The sequence below is a fragment of the Drosophila guanche genome, unplaced genomic scaffold, assembly GCF_900245975.1.
Source record: "Drosophila guanche unplaced genomic scaffold, DGUA_6, whole genome shotgun sequence".
NCBI lineage: Eukaryota > Metazoa > Arthropoda > Insecta > Diptera > Drosophilidae > Drosophila > Drosophila guanche.
In genome coordinates this window covers 2,826,896-2,848,463 of record NW_022995751.1, presented here as the reverse complement: position 1 = coordinate 2,848,463, position 21,568 = coordinate 2,826,896, and the positions used below count along the sequence as shown (strand labels likewise).

Here is a 21,568-nt window from a genome sequence, read left to right as displayed (position 1 = left end):
AGGGACTGGAAAACATCTGTTTTGTGGCTGGCCTCCCTGGTCTGCAGGCATAAAAAAGCTGGCTGATATGGCAGCATGACAAAACTCTGGCTGATGTGTTACGATTGTAAATTTTGAATTTTGCTCGTACTGAAGAAGTACACTAGAAATGTTTCTATACTCAAGCCAAATGTTTAAAATATATCTTCATTGATTTGGAAGATTGTATAATAAATAAGTATGAATTATATACATATATAGTTTACAGATTAAATGCGTTATGTGGCTACCATTTTCTGGCAGCATCCGTTGCATCTTTTTGTCCATTAGTCCATTATCTAATATTTTATTTAATTTAACACTTAACTGATTTGGAAGTACGTACATATCTGCATGTGTGGAAAATAATGAACTTAAATTTCCGAGCTATACTTCTTATGCCTTTCAAACCCCGTTTCCATGGCTGAGATATTTGAAGCAATTCATTTGATGTACAAAATATATGTAAATTGAATATATCCCAGAATTTATTCTCAAATTGGTGAAAGGATGGGCGGTAGAGGCGGGGTTTTGTGGGAGTTAACTTCCAGCAGATGTAGCAAGTGTGTGTGGCAGTACGAGTATGTGGCACACACAGAGAGAGAAGAGCCCTGCAGTTGAGCTGATTCCATTCTCAATTGGCCAAAACCAAATGGCTGAGAATGCCTGAATGTGTGTGGCAATTTGTTGAATCGACGTCATTTATCATCTGCACAGATAGAGTTGGAGAAAGAGAGAGTGGGGCTGAGGGCGAGAGTTCTATTTGCCACAGCGTGCGGCGGGTTGATGTTGATGCTGCTGCTGCTGCTGCTGCTGCTGCTGCTGCTGCTGCTGCTGCCGACGACGATGACAGCGACAATGGCGCATCTGGCTACACAGATTGGGATTGTATCTTTCACTTGCATTTCAAGATGCAAATGTCAAGACGTGTTGTTGTCTGCACGCCGTCACCGTTGCCGTTGCCGTTGCCGTCCCACAGGGCAGCCGGAGACGACTCCTCGCAGATGTGAATTAATTATTGTCAAAGGATGCTCCACCAATTCCCCCATCCGCACCCTAAACTATAACTAGGCATACATATGTGTGTTTCATTCGCGAATCAATCCATCTATGTACTAAATCTGTCTGGCTGGGAGTACTGGCAGTACCTGTATTTAGAATTACTTGAAATCCCCAAGGGTCTCGCTACGCTCTCCACTCTCAATATTGTTTAATCATTCCATCAGCATGAAGCACAGTTTTAAGTCTTTAGTTTCGGTAGGAATTCAAGGCATGTCATTATCGCATGTTCAAATTAAAGTCAATTCGAAGCCAAATCCCCTCGATTTACGTTGTTCTGCATTTTGTATGCAATTGTCACCGATCGCGTCGGTAAGTGGCGCCTGATAAGCGTCGCAAATTAAATAAAATACAGTATGAAATATCTGAAGGCAGCTTCTCAGCGAATGCCACGGCGAATGCGACAAGAGAACGTCTGTCTGCGGCACTGGCACTGCTGCCAGTTGGACTCCTGTGAGTTCGCATTGGTGCGGGCGAGCACTGGAAGCCATCTTGTAGTCAGTCTCGTGGACTAGTGTCCGGTCCCTGTTCCTCTCCCTCACTTGTTACCCGATGATGTCTCTGCACACACCGGTTGGCGTCAGTGCCTGCCTGCCTGCCGTAGACATGGATCGACGGCAAGGCAACGATCGTCGATAGTTGGAACGTTTGTCTTGTCGCTTGGGTCGGTGTGGGGATGGGATGCTGTTGCTGCTGCTGCTGCTGGGGCATAATTGGCAATTGGGGAGTGGGAATGCCAATGGGAATGGCAATGGGATTGGGATTGGGATTGCAACTGCAACTGGGGAGTGGGACTGGGAATGGGCCTTATTCAATTTTATGACTGTTTTTCCTCTCTTTTTTTTTGCTGCTGCTGCTGCTGCTGCTGCTGCTGTTGTTGTTGTTGGTGGTGGTGGTGCCAAGTGCTGACTGAGTCTCTTATGGGTCTATGTCTATGTCTATGTCTATCTGGCTCAGTCACATCGAAGTCGTGGCTGGGATCTCTTCCATTTCCCAACCTGCAACTTTTATTTATTTGCTTCTTTTTTTTTCTTTCCTCTCCTCCTAGTGACCCCTGGTGAGTGGCGCCTGAAATTACAAGAGTGCTTGCTCGCTCCATCTTTGATGATCGGTGGGGGAGGGGTGCGGGGGCAGCTGCTGTCAGCTGAGGATTTCCCAAACCCCAATACCCAGATTTATTTATTGTGAGCTCAAAATCGCGGGCTTGTTCAAAAGTCAAATGCCTCTTTGGTAAGTGTTGCGCCGCGTGTGTCAGGGCGGGCTTTAAGCTCTGCGCTGGCAGACCAGATGTTGGGTTTCCACAGGGCCAAGTGGAGTGTGGAGTGGAGTGGAGTCCTTGGCAGCCTTTAAGTGGTCTGACAGTCATTATTGAACCATTACCAAATGAGCAGTGAGCGCATTATAAATGAGCACATAAAACATAAACGGTGTCGCATCGTCCGATGAGCCGTCCAAGAGCCGATTAATGCAATTTAACACCCCCACCCAAGCGCTGTCTCTCACCCCTCACAGTGAACCCCAACCCCTCGGAGAGTACACACACACGCACGGCATTCGTCGCCCTCGTCATATGTTGCTATTTCCGATGCCGAACCCCGTACGAACGGAAGGACTGCCGATCGCTGCCGCTGCGTACGGGAATCTGTTCAGATGCGCGCCCTAAGGAACGGCAGCAGCAACAGCAGCGGAGCAGCGACAGCAGCGGAGCAGCGGCTGCGGTCAAATGCTTTAACTCGCACCGGGATTTCGGCTCGTCTCGCCCGACTTAGCGCCCAACTCCCGAGTGGGATTATGTCACTTCGCTCTGACATTTGCATTTTGATTGACAAACTCATTTAGCAACTGCAGCCTGATTGGGCCCAGGTCCCTCAGTCCCTCAGTTTCCTGTGCTGTGTATGGGTGCATGTATTTATGCATGTGTGAATGCTGGAAGCATGTTTGCCAAACTCCTGAGAGTTTTTCAATTAAACTTACATCAGAAACAACCCACAGTACTTTTAAGGGCTAAGCCTAGAATTGCTTCCTAAGTAATTAAACATTGCAGTAGACTTAATTTTCTATTCAGAATTCAATTAGATTAACCCTTTAGGGGTATACTGATCTTTCTTGGATTATTTCTTTCATATTTGTGGAACCAGATAATATTTGAAACCAGCATAAAGTCCTGAGTCGGATGTCTACAGACATGTTTTTGAGGGAGATGCGGGGAAAGACTGGGCCAATGTGAATATAATAAATAGAGGCAGGGATTTATACCAAACGAGACATTTATAAACACAGGAAAAGAAAAGAGAAACCAAAGAGAAAACTAACAAAACTGAATCTGAGTGTAGGAGTAGAAATAAAAATCCAAAAATAGGCATGAAAGACATACAATTTCTGTTTATTTTCTCCCTTTTTTGATGCTGGACATAAACATAAACATTTGCATAAATCATTAACAATATAGCTCTGTCCCAAATAATCAAAATCAGATCACCATTACACCAAGTATTTCCACAATCTTTCTGTCACAAGTACATGTACTCCTCCCATGATTTTTTACATGTTAAGCGATTACAGAAAACACTTTTGAATAGTTTATACCAATTAAACAATGAGAACTCTCTTTTTATGTACACTCCTACCCCTATAAAACTCCTAATGCAAGTGTGTAATATTTTTACCAAAGTTGTTGCAGATATTTCAATAGTTTGTGTGGAATAAAGGTACACAACCGCAGTATACAGAAATCCCCGCTCACAGCGAGAGAGAGAGAGTAAACGTGTCTCTATTTTACACATGTTGGTACTTAGGAGCAGTCCACAGACATTGCATTATAATAGTGAGTACTCCGGGTACTGCGATGAGATGAGCACTATGAAGAACTCAACTATGAAACGGCGCGCGATATATTCATGTGACAATTTTTAATGTTTTCTGACAACCATTAAAGTCGAGCCCGCTGAAAATGACAATAATCAGAGAGAAAAACAAAAACAATGACACAAGGGAAAGGTTGTGTGTGTGTTGTGCGTATCCTGACCCTTCTCCCGGACATGGACACGGATACAGAGCCCGGGGCAAACGGCAATGGCAATCGGCAATCGGCAACCCCTCGTCATACAAGTAGAGAAACGGAACGAGAAACGGGGAAACTTTCTGTCCGACAGCAGCCAGGAGCGAATGTTGTGACAGTTTTGCCGTATGGGTTGTTGCAAGTGAATAATAAATATGAAAATATTTTATTTTCCATGGCTCGGGCTCGGGTTTGGCTTTGGGTTTTATGCTAGGGCCGGGCTGGGCTGGGCTGGGCTGGGTCTGTGCTGCGGATTCGAATCATTGCCCGTTGCCATTTTCTGGCTATTTTGAAATTGATATATGCATAAACCGCAGTGACAGATGTTGCAATTAAAACAGCATAAAACGCGCTGCGCGGCGCGGCGCTTCGTTCCACGTTGCGTTGCGTCCCTCAGCCGCTCAGCTAATGGGCTTGGGATGGGGTGCGTGGCGATGCGGTGTGGTGCGGAAAATGGCAATGAAGCTGTCTCCCCACCACCACCATCACCATCACCATCACCATCCGGAATGGCAGATCTGAGCACTGCACAGGCACTATCGAGTGGTGGCGTGAAAAGTGCGCGCTGTCAGGCTGACAGGCGGACAGCTCAATTGTCAAAATAGGTTTTAAGTGGCGGCAACTGATTTGTAAGTGAAGTGCAGGCTCTTGCTGAAGGATGCCCAAGCTCAGTACGATCCTCGACCCATTCCCATTCCCATTCCCAGTCAGAGTCCCATTCCTCGTCCCATTTCCAGACCCACACAGAGGGTGGTCAATGTGGCGGCCGCAAATGGAAACGCCCCATGTGGTTGGCACTCGTCTGGTGTGTACCATCATGCTGACCCATTGATTGATTGCATTTGGCTCTCTCTCTGGTTCGGGCACAGCCTCAGTCCCGCCTGTTCGTCCCCCTGCCCTTCCCTGCCCTGTGTGGATTGCAAAAGCGCCACTCGTAAAACGCGCAACACAGCAAATATTGTACTTAACACCCGGAGGGGCACTTGGTCCCGGGCTCTCTGCCCTCTGCATGACTTGCTTTGCCTTTGGCTTTGGCTTTGGCTTTGCCTTCCTCTGGAAATTAATTCACGTTGCCCCAGCCAGCGACATGGGCCATTCCGAGGACCGAGGGGAAACGTAGCTGCTTTTGGTCATTTGTTGCTTTAAGCTAACACGCTGGCTCTTATTTCCCCAGCCAGGCCTTGGTGGGTGGTACACCCAACCACGTGGATCTTTTTCGCTCTTTCCGTTTTACAGATTCATGGACACATCCCACATCCCGTATCCCGTATCCCGCATCCATATATCTCCGTGAGGTGGGGACACGCCCAGACCTTATGGCGCAATTCCATCGTGTAAGTCGCACTTTTTGGGTTTTATAGGTTAATTTGCTTTTATTACATTATCATAAAACCAGGCAAAAAAAAAAAATACATACACAAAAAAAAGCACAACAACAAACAAGCTTGACAACAACACACGGGCGGACGTAGAGACTCGCGCGACACCCGCAAAATCATTTGAGGTTTACCTCATGGCACAACATCTCATCTCACATTGAACTGGACAGGGCAAAGCACTGGAGAGGATAGCACACAGGAGCGGGACCATTTCCGAAATGCGTGCCATGGGCATGCGGGGCGCCATTAGTGGCCGCTGGTTCCCGGTTCCCGGTTCCTCATTCTGCCACTGAATCGTAAAAAATAGATCATAAAACGGCATTCGAATGCCAGTGGCTAAACTATACTCTCAACGCACTGCCATAAATGGCATAACTTTTAGACATTTTTTAGGAAACAAACTACCGCCAGTGGCACTCTCAACCACGAATGAATTTGATCATCAAAAGTTTTAGATTACCTGTGTAAAAAACGAAAACTAATAGAACTCCCATCAATGTTTACTCCTTGGAACTGCCAATTTGTTTAAATATTTCTGCTGGGTAGCTCATGGATATTTAATAGATTTTTTTATATATTTTTTGTTGGCTTTTGCTCTGAGTTCGCTCGCGAGACTTGCTCAAAGTCATTTATTGAAAGGATCATAAAGAGTTGAAATTTCGAATATTTGTTTTTAGTGACTAGCAAAGTCAAAAATAATCTAACCAAAGACAGGAAAAGAAAGAAAATCTCATATTGACTTTGGATGAAGTCTCATAAGTTCAGCTGAAAAGAAATTAAATTAGGAATTATGTTAACTTCACAAATAAATTAGTGAAAAGAAAATAATTTATAGAAACCAAAATCTATATAGCTAAGAGGTGCCAACGATCGCCTATGTAATCCTATATCTATATTTATGTTTATATTAAAATATGTGCCTATAATTGTCTCCTGAATAGATACATAAGGTTTGAATAGCGAAATGAGGCAGTTAGAAGTTAATATTGAGCTAAAAAAGGCATTTCCAAAGTGAGAAGAGCAACCTTCAGCAGCAAAGAATAAATTAAGTTAACAATTTACATTCCTACATCAGATAATGTTCCAAAGGAGGAACACGCTAACCCTTAAAAATATATAAGTGCTGTTCCACAGATTACAATTAACAAAGATCTGTGGCGCTATGTGGCATATGAATAATTGCTTAAATCAAAGCTTGGCCAACTTGTCTTGTTTACTCTTAAGGGCATAATCATTATGCAGATATTTGTAAATCTTTTATGTACACACACGTGAAAATGTGCATAAAAAGTCACGCAATTCGGTGATAATTACGGCCACTGGAATACTGCCAAAGTGCGAATGAGTTTTATGATCATATCATGGCTTTTGCGCCACCATTCCATTCCATTCCACACATATAGTGAATGGGAACAAGCATCGGGGAGTACATGTACACTGGCGGGCATTTCGGTACACGATCGGTTCCATCCAGAGGGGAGTGGAGAGGCGAGACAGAACGAGAAGTCATTCGAGTTTTAAAAGTAAACAAACAAATGACTAGCCAAACAAAACAAATGGGCGTTACCCAAGCGGATTGGATTGGAAGGGTATCGCTTGGAATGGCCTGAAGCAGCCGAAGACCCACGGAAAACAAGAGTTGAGTGTGTGAAGTGTGCACCGGGCACCGAGTGCTACCCCTGCTGTTGGAAAGAGTGAAAATAAAAGAACAGTTAATGGTCGATTTTCCATTTCATTTTTGCTTTCTTTTGTTTGGTTGGAGTGTGCGGGACGAGGTGCGATTGTCGCACCTGTCGATGAGGAATGGAGCCCTGAAGGAAGGCCCGTGAAGGCACAGCACACGACTGTCAGCCCAAAACGGAGCGCTCTGATTGGTGGACTCTGGCGTGTACTTCCAGCCACCGTGGATACGAGTCGGTATCGCTATCACTTCCCCTGTCGCTCCCACAGAGAGAGAGAGCGAGTGTTCCAGTGCAATGTATGCGTTGGAACGACACCGCCGGCTGCCACCACCACCAGTGGCACTGTTCCGAGGGCGTTGCCACAGCAGCGACACGAAACGGAGACGGAGACGGAGACTTTCCAGCCGCATTCTTGTTGGATTGTATGGGCCCGGGGGAGCATACTGTTGTCCCACTCTCACGCCACGTCTGGCCTGCAACGGAATGCGATTGCGAGTTCGACTCTCTGGCCCGGCTCTGGCCGGGCTCCCAGCAACGGCATTCGTGCTGGCTGGCTGGCAGGCTGCCTGGCCGGCCCTCGTCGTCTGCTCGCTCGCAACCAGTTAGTTCGTGTTCGAACGTACTAAGAGGTGCACACATCTGTAGTCTGGAGTGTGCCGTCGCCTGTCGTAATATTCCCGTTTTGTCGTCTGCCTCGTTTGTGTTTCGTGTGCCGTGTCACAGAGGCCTGAGTTAGAGCCGTTGCCGTCGCCGTGTTGCCTGGTGGGCCCGAAGAACCCTTGAGTTTAGTTGCCACAATAAAGATTCCATTCCGGTAATCCTAATGCCGAATCTGGCTAATCGGTCGGTGGGTTTTGGTGATTGTGACTGTGAACAGAGCCAGTGCGGGCGCTAAACGGAGAACAGAGAACTGTGTGAGGAGACAGTCTCCTGCCACATTGCAGTGTCAGGAGTGGACGATTGATGCTGCAGCACACACAAACACACACCTGAGAGATACAACTTTAAGAGAGAGAGAGAAGGAGCTAGAGAGATTACTTTGCAACACCTACGAGCAAGTCAATCAGTGGAAATGGCTGCCTACACACAATTTGGATACGGAGGCTTCCCGTCGGGCGCTCAGGTATAACTAAAATTTACTCTAATTTCATTTCTATGATGTGTTGAAAACTAATTGGAAAGGGGTTTACCACACAGATTCGAGTATTTAGAGTATTTTTATTGAATTTGTCGTGGATGGGCATAAGCTAGAGTGGATTTTTTAGTTGATTTTACTTACATTTATCTGTAATGCCATCTGGGGTTTCTCAGCCCAAGCCAAACGATTGCTGAAAGTATAAGAAAATAATAAAAAATGGTTTAATACAGGATTGATTACTGAAAAAATAATAAATAGGATAAATATATAACAAACTTTTAAGAAACTTGACAAGAAAGGACACAAACTTCATGCTTTTCTTGGTGAACTTTAAAACTGCAATAAAACTTAAATGAAAATAAATAGAGTAGCATATTTAAATAGTACAAGCTAATACATAAATACACATATATTTGTACATTTATGTACATACAATAATTGCTTACTACACCATCAGTAATAGAAAAAAAAAAAAAATAAAATAACACTGTTTCCATTTGGTGGGAGACTCCTCCAGACACACACACACATTCGCTTTCCATTTTGGACCACACGAGTCCAATTAAATGTCTGCAGTGGAGACTCCACTCAAGAGAGGGAGATGGAGAAAAAAAGGAGAACTCAACAAGCCAACTGACAGAGGCAATCAGAGAGGAAGTAATGGGAGGTGCCGATCGCAGCACACACTCAGGTGAAACTGTTGAAAAGTCAATAAAATTCAATTGCCGCGATCGTAAATCATAAACTTCATAACCGTAAAGTGACAGCTCAGGGCAGGCCTTGGGAATGCGCCAGAGCATGCGCGCCCGACTACGTGACGGGGGAATCAATGAAAGAAGAAGCTGAGGCTGAAGCAGAGGTTGAGGCTGAGGCAGCAGCAGCACCCAGAAGCTCCACGGTGCACGGTATGTGTATGCCGCTCCCGAGTGCAGCAGCGGCAGTTCAGATTCTACAACACTGATAGGACCTGATCTCATCCACTGGCCACTGGAGGTCCTACTCGTACGACACAGCAGCAGCAGCAGCAGCCAGCCACAACCAAAGACGAATGACTGTAGGCTGCAGTCCTCCAGTGATTCCGTGTCGGAATGAGAGAGAGTGGATTGATCTACTTTACATGGCAATAGGTTCAGGTACTGCTGCTGGCACTGCGTTTCCACTGCAGATCTGCAGATCTAGCGATCTGCTCTCTTGGCAGTGCCCACCATGTGGCGCTTGCCGACTTACGCTATCAACTTGGTCATCTACCGAGGCGGGGGAGGGAGGCTCAGGTGGAAGCAGAACCCAGAAGTGGAGCTCCACTGCGTTCCTGGCCAACCTCCGAGGAGGGAACGGAGATACAAGTCGCGATTAGATCGCTCTGCCCTCTGCGCTCTGCGTTTTGCGATTCACAGAAATTTCCGATGTGCAGTGGTTGCTGCACACATGGCCAGCGAGAGAGCGAGAGATCTTATCTGTGCGCTGTCGCCTGCCAGTCGTCTGCGTTTGCAACTGCGTCTGCAACTGCGACTGCGACTTCGACTTCGACTTCGACTGTGGTTGTCCAGAGTCCGCGATTCACATGGCCATGGCCGTGGCCCAGTGTCGTACCGCGCTGGATTCGCTGGCGCTTCCTCCCAATGGTCAGGTAGAGCGAGCGAGCCTCGGCTTTTGCTCATACTCCAAGCTTGGGGACGTTAATGTGGTTGTGGCTGTGCCTGTGGATGCTTCTCTCATGAATAATGCATTTGGCCAAGGAGCAGTGGAATCTGGCAGGCGCATAGAGCTCCCTATATGGTGTCGCCTATCAGATCAGTTGTCATAATTCTCATATTGTGTGAGAGTTCTGCCTGTGCCCGGACTATACTCGGAGCGGAGCGGAGCGGAGCGGATCGGAGGCAGTGCGTGGAGCAGTGGCATTGCTCCATGGGAACGGCGATTCCTTCAAGGCTTCTTGCCTTCCTTCGTTCGTTGGCTCCACCAAAAAACATTTCCCATACAATCAGAAATGTACAATGTATTTGCTTTTTACTAATTAAAATCACGCGGCACAAAAAAAAAAACCTGAATCATTCATTTCACTCAAAATTTGATAAATGGCTCTTGGCTTTTTTTTCGTAGATTTTTTTGTGGTTTTAATAATGTTGCTTAGCTGCGTAGCTCCCGCCTATATATAGTCAACGATATTTTGGCCTCGAAATTCTATTACTCGAACAGCATGACTCAATATTTTCTTTATTAATTATTGAAAAATGTTCCCAAAGGTTTCTCTCTTTTTTATGTAATTTTTTTTCTGCTGCTGCTTTATGTTTTTGTGGTCTGATCGAGGTCTGGGCCTGCCAAATTAAACTTATTTTTGGCTGCAATTTTTAAACGTTCTTACTACCTCCTAGAGGGTTGGTTCGAATCGATCGAGACGATCTGCCCAATAATTATAAATAATAAAATATAAAAACATTTCGGGGGAAGTCTCTCGTCTCTATTGTCAGATTATGTTAATGACTGGAAATAATTATGAGTTTCGCGGAGAACCCTAAATGTTGCACAGACCTGTGTCGAACGTGCCACAGAAGCTGTGTAACTGACGCAGAAATTGTTGCACGGCGCATCTGACCTTTGGGGATATACAGGTCCGCGTTGCGCCGCTCCACTCCGCTCCGCACCGCATCCATTCCGTTGGCATTCGATCAATTTGTAGCTGTCCATCAGCCGAAGCATTCAACTTAATTATAGGTCCAGCGATATACTTTCGCAGCAGCAAAATACTTTGAAATTAAGGCAGCGGACAGACGGTCGTCTCTCAGATTGCCTGCGGTAATTTTCAGAAGCCTTCGACGGCATGTTGCTGATGGTGTAGGGACGACGCGACGTCTCCATCTCCGGCTCCATCTCGGTCGCTCCATCTCTCCGACATCCAGCGGACCTATAGGCGTCGGCTGCCACACCCTCATTGATTTCTGGCATTTTATACAGCCGTTCCCCGACAACCGGCCATGGACTGGGACTTGGACTTGGGCTTGGCGCATTTTGCATATTAATTGCCAAGTGAGCGGCGCATGCCATAGGCGAGAAGCTCTCCAAGATGGACGACATCAACGGAGACTCAAAAGAGTCTCAATCAAAGATTCTGCTGGCTGCACTTGGAATCGATTTGCTGGATAATTGATGTGGCCGCCATTGCAGAAGCTACATCCATGCATGCCTCAGGGCAGAGCCATTGATTAAGGAAATATGAGCAGTCGATCGGTTGGTCGCCTGATCGCCGCGGGATTATGGATTCACGTAGCTTCTGTGCTTCTCCTCCACTACTGGCGCTGATTGTGTGTTAACACCATATTCCCTTACATCGCTTATCGTGGCATCTTGTAAGCAGAGAGCAGAGGGGATGCTCTGTCGATTTTTCGAATTAAAACTCAAATTGCACAGCCTCAGCTCTGGCTATCGGCCATCTCCAGACATCAATATTTATGAAGCACTTCCCAGTAAGCGAGTAAACCAGTTAAAAAAGCTTCTGTCCGAGTTAATGTTGTAGAAAATTAGTTTGAATCTATGTACATCCTGTTGGGGGATAAAGCTAGAGATGGGGAGACATCTAATGCCCAAGAAAATGCTGCTGCACATCCAATGAGTCTTCAAGATAAACGTCAATAAATTGTCAGCGCCAATTCTCGGCGTCAAGAATTATATTTTTTGTACGTGTTTTCATATCTCACTCGAGGTGTTTCAAATGTCTCCCCATCAATGGACTTTGCCTGCTCCGAAATAAAGGTTTAAACTTTAAAGTGGTTGCCCCTTGATTAACATGAATTAGTTATGTAAACCAGTGGCAATTCCCTCAAGTCTGTTCAATCAGTTATCAGCACTCTGCAGCGCTCTTTTATAATAAGTATTTAAGATAAGAGCGAGCTAAATGCTCGAGCTAATTAAGCCGAATTTGTGTGTATTTTAATTTGCCAAATGGCAAACCTACAATCTCTCGTCTTCTTTTTGTGAATCTTTTTGCAGCTACTGCCGCCAAATGCACAGGCCGCTGAGGACACTTCCCCGAATGTGAACGATGCATCGCTGGTGATGACAAACGCACCGACGATGAGCCCAACGGGAGGTGCGGCGGACTGCCAAACGAATCAGCAGGCAACGGGCAGTGGTGATGCCTCATCGGGTGCCCTCAGTCCCAATGCTCTTTCGCAGAACTCAAATGCTGCCGCAGGATCGGTGGTTGGCGGGGCAGCTGGCGGTGGCGGTGGCGGTGGAGCCGCTGACCTGGCCACCGGGGGCTCCCTGGACGGCAATGGTGTGGGCACGACGCCCACAACGGGAAGCTCATGCTGCGAGAACGGTCGACCCATAATGACCGATCCCGTCTCGGGGCAGACCGTCTGCTCCTGCCAGTACGATTCTGCACGTCTCGCCCTCTCCAGCTACTCCCGCCTGCCGGCGGCCAGTGTTGGGGTCTACGGCACGCCCTATCCATCGACGGATCAGAACCCCTACCAGAGCATCGGAGTGGACAGCTCCGCCTTCTATTCACCGCTGGTAAGTGAAAGAGCCAAAAGAGCCAACACAGGGCCAACACAGGGCTAAATGGATTATCTCAACATATGACTTTAATTGTGTAGTCAGTGGCTTGTCCACAGAAGGGAGGGGGACACAGAGGGGAACGGGATGAACGGGACGAACGACAGAGACACAGACAACGACAACAAAGACGACGATGGCTTGTCAATGCAGTCGAGTAAATCGAATTATCATTATGGCTGACTGAAGCTCAGTCAAACCTCATTTAGCTCCGGTCCCAGCACAGGCCCAGGCTCAGGGTTTAGTTTCCTTTTGAACTCCAGCTCCCCCCTTATCCTCTTGGCTCTATCTCTCTCTATCCATCTACCTAATTCATGGGCAATGCTGTTGCCCCTGACGATACTCGATACGTTGCATAAAGAAAGGCAAAAATCATTGGAAACAAAACATATTGCCCCATGGCCTCAATTACACTACCAGATGAGTGTGTGTGTGTGTATGTGTGTGTGTCTCGTATGTGTGGGCTAATCAAGCTTATGCTCCCTAGTCCACAGTCCACAGCCCCCAGTCCGCTTGCAGGCTCCCAGAGACCGCTGAAATGTACCCGAGTCGGACAACAAAAAAGAGAAGAAAATAAACTCGAAGCGGGTTCAGAAGCAACACGAGTTGGCTCAATGAAACGCAAACACAAACACAAACACAACAAACACACACACATACACATACACATACATAAATTTGCAACAATACACACGTAACTCTGGTACTTGCAACAACAACAATGTGGAACGTATTTAGCCTTGACAAATAACCAAAACCAAAGACTCAATGACTGCCACCAAAGCACAACAAAAGAGAGTGTGTAGAGTGTGTGTTTATAGCAACAGGACATCATCTTTCTCCCTCTCTGTTGACTTTAGCTGAGAATGTGTCAGACTTTGCTGGCCCCTCGCAGTATGTCACAAATATTTACGGGCATCGCACTGCCCTAAACTTAAAAATTAAACTAGTTAAAGTCTCCGCCGCGTCTAATTAATATGTAAAAAAGCGTCTAATCAACTTTGGCGGCTCGCTGTGGTGCCACATCAAAGAGGCAAGGCAAGAAAGAGTGATGTAACGGCGATGATGCCTGCCTGCCTGCCTGCCTGGCTGGCTGCCTGCCCCCAGGAGAAGCAGAGAGAAGCGGCAAATGGGGCGGACACACTGCGGCGGCAGCCACCAAAGTGTCATGTTAAATTGTTATTTACAACAACAGGAAATTCATTCCGAGTTCCCTCTACCCTGCATGCCGCATAACCGTGTGGCAGTGTGGCACAGAGAGACATAAGCATTGCCTGTGGCTGTGGCTGTGGCTGTGGCTTCGGCTCTGTGTGCTACCTGGCCGAGTGTCTTCTTTATCGGCCCGTCACGAAGCGCATACTTTTAATTAAGAAAATATCACTGGGGTTCGCTCCCCATTGCCGCGATAAGATGTCATTGCTCAATTTTGTTGCCCGCCCACTCTGCTGCCCCCCTGCCACTCGCTTTCCACCCTTCGAGGTGCTAATGCTCGATCTGAAGATCTCCACACACACTCTCCCAGCTGCACCTGACTGACTAACAGATTGGACTGTCCTTCGACTAGTGCGTAGACCATGTAGATGGGCGCTGGCGATAGTCTGACACGTTACCCGCGTACCTGTCCCGCCGATCTATGGCCAAAATGACAGCTTGATAAATATATTTGTCACTCGGCATCGGCATCGGCATCGGCATCGGGATCTGTATTGGCGATTCATCGGTAGAGAGCAGCAAAGAGCAGAGCGGTAGAGAGTTAAAAATTAATAAACAACGGCATACATGATGTTAAGCAATTAAAAATGTTAATACCCTTTCATAAATCAAGAGCTCACAAAAGAGCTCGGGTCGCGACAGCGGAGCAGGGCCAACCAGATTGGGCGCTCGACTCGACTCCACTCGCCCAACCGCCGCCGATCTGGCCAATAGTTGTCGCTCATAAATCCGGCTGTCATTTTCCGAGGGCATAAATCGCAGCACGCCACAGCCAGCGGACACACAGACGGACCCCAGCCGACCACTACTAAGCTCAAAAAAAATTAAAATTCGAATTCAAACTTTGAACATCGAACATGGAAGCCTTCATTCCCCATATAATAATAATAACAAAACAATAATCGGCGCTTTGGCTTAGATAATGTTTGATTTTGTTGTTGCTGTTGTTGTTGTTGTTGTTTAGGAAAGTTGCTGGCAGCCTTAAAATATGTATTTGTTATTTGTTTTTTGTGTATCTATATCTGGCTATAAAATATGACCAGTTTGCGCCATTTGCTTGTTTCATTGCAAAAAATATGTTGGCAAATTATAAATTCCATGTTAACAAAATTGTCAACTTCGAAAACTGTGGGAAAATACTCATTTTGGGTTTGAATCTTTGATGCTGTGGCGGCGTACAGATCTCAACGCCATAAAAGACGACTCAAGGTTGCTCACAAAATATTCTCAAATCATTGCAGAGCAATCCGTATGGACTGAAGGAGACGGGCTCTGGTGCGGAGATGGGCGCCTGGACATCGGCAGGACTGCAGCCCACAACGGGATACTATTCCTACGATCCAATGTCAGCATACGGGTAAGAATTATTATACAACATTTACCATCATTCAGTTGAAGATTTAAAGTTATTTCTCGTTAATTTATGTGACTTCATTTCCACCCAAAAATTTGTTAACTTTCTGCCAAACAATTAAGGGCATCTCATCCAGTCATTGAGGTCTTCAATAAGAATTAATTACCCCGCCAACAAATAGAAATTGAAAGCCTTTGAGTCCAAATCGAATTGAAGGGAGGTGGGACTGGGGGCTGTGCTGCGTATCAAATGCAATCGCGCGTCCATAATTAATTACAAAATATATTTGCGAGTACTTGAAATTGATTTGAGTTTAATTGCCTTTGGTGGATGGGTAAATGCGGCTGTTGCTGTTGCTGTGGATGGGTAATGGCAATGGCATCGCGAGGAGACTCTCCTCCCCAGGGAGAGGCGATAATAAAATTTGAATGCGCGAAATTATTTATTTATGATTGCTGCTGCTGGAAAAAAAACACAGCAGTTAATTGCACGACAGAGCGACACGCATACACTTGCAGGCGGTTCTGGATTTATATATAGAATATGTACGTAAATATGTACGTAAATATGTACATATGTATCTGCATCTGTAAGACATACACACACACGTGGGTGCATACGCATACGCGTAGCAGAATTGATACGACTATGGACATGGGGACAGACGGAGTCAGAGTCCGAGTGGCAGTGGCAGTGGCAGTGGCATGCAACGGCTGCGGCTTCCCGTTGGACGACCAGCCTCATGGCTTGGCTTGCGTGCGGAAAGCCCATGAAATCGAGCTTGCTGCCGGGAACCTGGAACGGGTGGCAGTGTGGCAGTGGCAGTGGCAGACTGCAGCCGAGTGAATGAATGAGCCGAGCCGAGCGAGTGAGTGAGTGAGTTGTAAGCGCGGACTGCAGGAGATCGAGGTGTGAGCCGGCAGCAGCAGCAGCAAATGAACGCCATGTTGGCCGCCATATTGGGGGCCAGTATATGTAGATGTAGATGTAGCTGTACATATGTACATATGTACCGAGTACAGATACATACTTAACATTATGTGCCCGAGTGTTATAGGTAGAGTATATGGTAGGTTGACAAACATTTAAGAGGGGACTGATTGCGCTTTGTATTTTGTAGCTCATCGCCACAGATTGGCAGCGGGGGGGTGCGCAATTCAAAAAGGTAGCAATTCAGGCAGACTAACGGACTGACGGACAGACTGGGGCTGGGTACAAGTGACAGTCAGTAATTACCGACTGACAGGCATGCCCATGTCTGAGCACGGCGCTCAACTGGAGCCAATGTCATTCTCTCTCTGTGTGAGTGTTTGTGTGTGTTTTGGCGTGCGGGCATTATTTGTTTAAAATGTGTGTTCGGGCCTGTAAATTGCAGCTCCCAGATAATAGCAACAACAACAAGCAGCGACTAGCAGTAGCAACAACAGTAATTGGTGGGCCTCCGGTCGACCAAATTGCATGTGTTCATATAAAAGCTGAAATGTAAATGTGTGTAAGCGGGGTCTAAAACTAATAAGCGGTCCGGTCCAACCTCAGTGTTTTGTGGCTTAAAAGCCTCGACCGGCATCAGCGGCATGAACATGGCATCCATCCGTCTCTAACTTGGTCTCTGTGCAAACGGTGGTCTGGGCTTGTATTTGTATTTGTATTTGTATTTGTATTTGTGTGTGAACAAGAATGTGATTTGTTAACAAGATTATGGCTGGGCCCGCTAGCAGCAGCCCCGGCCCCGGCCAATTTCAGCCCCCTGTGCGCAACGAACACTTTTTGGTTTGTTTTGCGAGTTATGCCAAAAAGTACAACAGATGTATGTACATATGTATGATGTATAATTATATATGGCCACAACGGAAAATAGGATGCGTGCCAATTACTAACAAATTGATGTTTGTAAGGTTGTAAAACATCAGAGAACAAAAAAGCCCACTAAGCGTATCAATTCAGTGGCAGAGAGAGAGAGAGAGAGAAAGCCAAAGACCAGAGCGATAATAATACACTACCAGCTCGGGTACTAGTACTTATACTAGTACATGTACTAGTAGTTGTGCTTCTACCCGTTTCCCTGTGTTAATGTTTCCTCCAAAGCATTACTGGGATTTTAAAGTATCTTCTTAGATAAAAGGACAACATCCACTGACACCCACACCCCATAGTCAGGGCTGATTTGAGCAGCAAAAAATATAAGCAAAAAGCAAACGGAATAGCAATGAGCAGGGACACAGACTGAGAGGACAGACAGTCCTCGGAACGAATCTACATCCAACGGGCAGCGGGCCAAGCTTCGTTGTCGTTCTTTATCTTGTTGTAAAATTCACCGCACAAACTGTTGATTGTGGCACCATAAAATGCCATGAAAAACGAATAAAAAACACAACAACAACAACAACAACAAAAAGAACAAAATAGAATAAAGTGAACAAAAAACGAAAAAGAAAGGAACGATTATTGTGGGAGTCTGGAAAAAAAAAACGAACGGAAAAACGGGGAAAGACCCGAAAGTGAAATGCCCAACGGGAGGACGAGGACAGGGGTGAGTGCGGCAGGCTGCGGATGTGCAACGGAGTACGCACTGACTGGGTCTGGGGTTTAATTTAGCTAGGAAATGCTTGGGGCAGGCACAGGCTGGCACCGCCACACCCCAAAAAGGCTGAGAGAAGAGCGAGAGAGCGTCCGACAGGGCATAGACCATTATTGCAAAGCAAAGTGGAGATGGAAGGAGGAGGTTCGCGGCAGTGGCACAGGCAGATGCTGCCTCATCCTCGGATGGGATAAAAAACGCGATAAGTGCAGTACAGCAGCAGCAGCAGGCACCTCCCCCTCAGTTGCACCCACTTACCATATGCTCGTCCTCGTTATTGCTGGAGATGCTTTTGCTTTGCTTTTGCTTTTGGTTTGCTGTTGCTTTGCTTTTGCTCCTTTTTGTGTGGCCGTTTTGCCTGTTTCACAACTGTGTTTTACAATACTTTGACGTTGTACTACACTGAAGGGATCCATCCGGGATACGAAGGATAGAGGGGTTAAAGGGGAGCGCACAGCGAAAAACATCAATTTGAATTTTCCGCATTTTTAATGAATCTCCATGTTTTGCTGTCGTTCTGCTGCTGCTGCTGCTGCCTCGGCTGCCCCCGATTTGCAGGGCACATTGCAATTAGAGGCAAACTGACTGCAGCAGGAGCAGGCAACGCCCCTCTTTGTACAACAAATTACAGACACAAGACTTAAAGCATTTTTGCATTTTTTCCTCTGTTCATTGCAGCTATGGGGCGAGCTATGATCTGGCAGCTCGTCGCAAAAATGCCACCCGCGAGTCCACGGCCACGTTGAAGGCCTGGCTGAATGAGCACAAGAAGAACCCTTATCCGACGAAGGGAGAGAAGATTATGCTGGCCATTATCACCAAGATGACGCTGACGCAGGTGTCCACGTGGTTCGCCAATGCCCGACGGCGCTTGAAGAAGGAGAACAAAATGACGTGGGAGCCGAAGAATCGCACCGATGATGATGACGATGCCATGGTGTCGGACGATGAGAAGGACAAGGAGGATCTGGAGCCCATCAAGGGATCCCAAAGTGCAAGTTTGGCCAAAGGTAAATCACATTTTAACTCTAATTTTAGTTGCCAAAACTTCACAGTGGGAAATTCTGTTTTTGTTCTCTGTCGCCACAGATGTGACCAAAGAGGAGGAGGATGCCATCGATGAGGATCAAAAGTGCATTGGCCAGGCGAACATCCTACGCGCTGGCTTTGGCTATCCCTCGGCTGGTCCGGGCTACCATGGTGGTGCTGGTGGTTCTGGTGGTGGCCATCCGGCTGGCTACCATCCGTACCATCATCAGCATCCTGCCTACTATCAGCCACAGCAGGGCATGCTGGGCACAGCCTTCCACGGCGGAGACGTGGCCAACAAGCAGACGGAACACAGTGATCCAAAAAACCAATTAGGCCGGGACTGTGGCGTGCCGATTCCAGCCACCAAGCCCAAAATTTGGAGTTTGGCCGACACAGTTGGCTGCAAGACCCCACCGCCGGCATATATGGGAGGTCAGGTGCTGCCACAGGGGATGCCGCAACAGCAGCAGCAGCAGCAGCAGCAGCAGCAGCATATGCATCAGCAGTTGCATCCGCAGGTGCAGCAGCAGCAGCAGCAGCAGCAGCAGCAGGAGAACATGGGAATGGTGGGGAGTCCGGGACAAGCGCCGCGTGCACATCAGCCGCAAGAGCAACAGACACTGCCGATGGGGAACACTCATCATCATCATCTGTTCAACGGAGCACCCTACTTACGGCCGCATACCACGGCCTACGGGGGTTTTCTAGGGGCTACGACGCAACAGCTCCATACTACGAACAGTGCCCCACCGTACAACAGCAATACGCAGCAGCAACAGCAGCAGCAGCAGCAGCAGCCCAGCCAGCAGCGGAGCAGCAGCACACACAGTTCCAGCGGCACACATACGCCTACCATCCATACTACGGGAAGTTCGAACGGAGCTATGGGCATCCTGCCTCAGGCGGGAGCATCAGCTCCAACCCAACAGCAGCAGCCGCTGCAGTTCACGGCCCATCGCCAGGGGGGACAGCAGCATCCGCAGCAGCAGCTGCACTCGCTGCAATCTCAGTCAATAGTGAATCCGCGGGCGATGGGGTTTCTCGAAGCCCAACCCGATACTCCACCCCAAACTCCGCCGAATATGAAAGTGTTGAGCGGAGCTTTGAGTCTCCTTCCTACCGCTTCTCAAGCCCCTATGACCGCTACTTGTCGCAGTAGCAGCAACAACAGTAATAACGGTAACAACAGTAATAACGGTAACCATGCCTTCAATTTTGGCTCCAACTATCCGATGAATTTCTCGGCACGTCTCGGTGAGTACTCCCCCAGAGATGAGTACAGCAGCGGGAGCAGCAGCAGCAGCTCATCCTCGCCGCAGCTGCAACGCCAAGAGGCGGCCATGTTCAAGCCGTTGCTCTTCAAGAAGTATACCAACCACTAAAGCAACCACTAAACACCTACTACAACGGTAAATCTATGAACTATTTGACTAACTGTCTGAGGAGATTCCACTCATGCTACCAGAGGGGTGCTCCAGTCAGATTTAATATACAACTGGCCGACGGGTTCGTGCAAAAAATATAATGAATTGTGTGTAATATTTAATATTAATATTAAAAAAAAATATCTATATATCACATTAGTTTGTATTTATCGTAAAAAATAACTTCAAGTTTCATTAAAGTTATAAATGAATTAACTCTTAATGCGTATCTAGAGTATTCGGATCAAATGTTTCTCTTCAAAACTGCAATTTAAGCTAAGTAAAAAGAAAACAAAACAAATAAATATATAAATTACTAAATTAGAACAATAAGATTATACAAAAACTGTGATACATTTTTCATTGTCTAACAGACTTCAACACTAAACAAAACAAAAACACCTTCGTCTATATGAACACCATATAATCTAAATAATTTTAAATCGTTTAATAAAAATTCTTTATAATCATGAAAAATATTTGAATATGCGTCTTTTATGGATGGGGGGGATTGCTTGGGAAGTAAGGTAAATATTAGAAACAATCACTAGAACCGAAAAAGAAAGGATCATTTGGGACATAATTGATGATTTTCAATGGGGAAGAAATATTTGTATTTATTTTTCTGCATAAAAATCACACAGAACTTGAAGCTGCTCTGAGTAGCACGAGTGCCACAAGTACCGGCAATAATTATTAAAAATGAATGACATTAAAACCCCTGCCACTGCTTCAGCTAATGGATGCCACTTGTACAACTTATAAAACATTCAACAAAATTCAGCCACACCTGGTCTAACATGATAGAGGCGAGTAAAAACATTACGCTAAATAGTTATTGATTATTTTTTATGTTTTTTAATGTAAACGTCAACAGGCACTTTTTGCCTGAAACTTTGGCTAATTGCTTTACCGCCTCTAATGCATTGCAGTGTGCCATAATTTATGCAATTTCCAATTGAACATACCATACGACAGGTTGTCTCAAAAGCGAGGCGAAGCGTTGCGACGCTTTAGCATTTTACATTCCGATATTGACAATCAAATTGACAGTTTTTGTTTTGCCAAAGCACAATA

General features: G+C 46.5%; 1 protein-coding gene across 2 annotated transcripts; it reads left to right on the top strand.

The window, feature by feature from the left end:
- Positions 1 to 7,736: 7,736 nt before the first annotated feature.
- LOC117586973 (homeobox protein araucan) lies at positions 7,737 to 20,792 on the top strand. 2 transcript variants are annotated; one of them, XM_034277351.1, is made up of 6 exons: positions 7,737 to 8,319; positions 12,319 to 12,849; positions 15,345 to 15,460; positions 18,714 to 19,045; positions 19,125 to 19,581; positions 19,642 to 20,792. In XM_034277351.1, exons 1-6 carry the CDS (start codon positions 8,269 to 8,271, stop codon positions 20,447 to 20,449), a joined length of 2,295 nt encoding a protein of 764 aa, XP_034133242.1. In that variant the 5' UTR covers positions 7,737 to 8,268; the 3' UTR covers positions 20,450 to 20,792. The 2 variants fall into 2 exon arrangements, with proteins under 2 accessions (XP_034133242.1, XP_034133241.1); XM_034277350.1 differs by having other exon boundaries at positions 7,738 to 8,319; positions 19,125 to 19,608; positions 20,065 to 20,792.
- Positions 20,793 to 21,568: the final 776 nt, after the last annotated feature.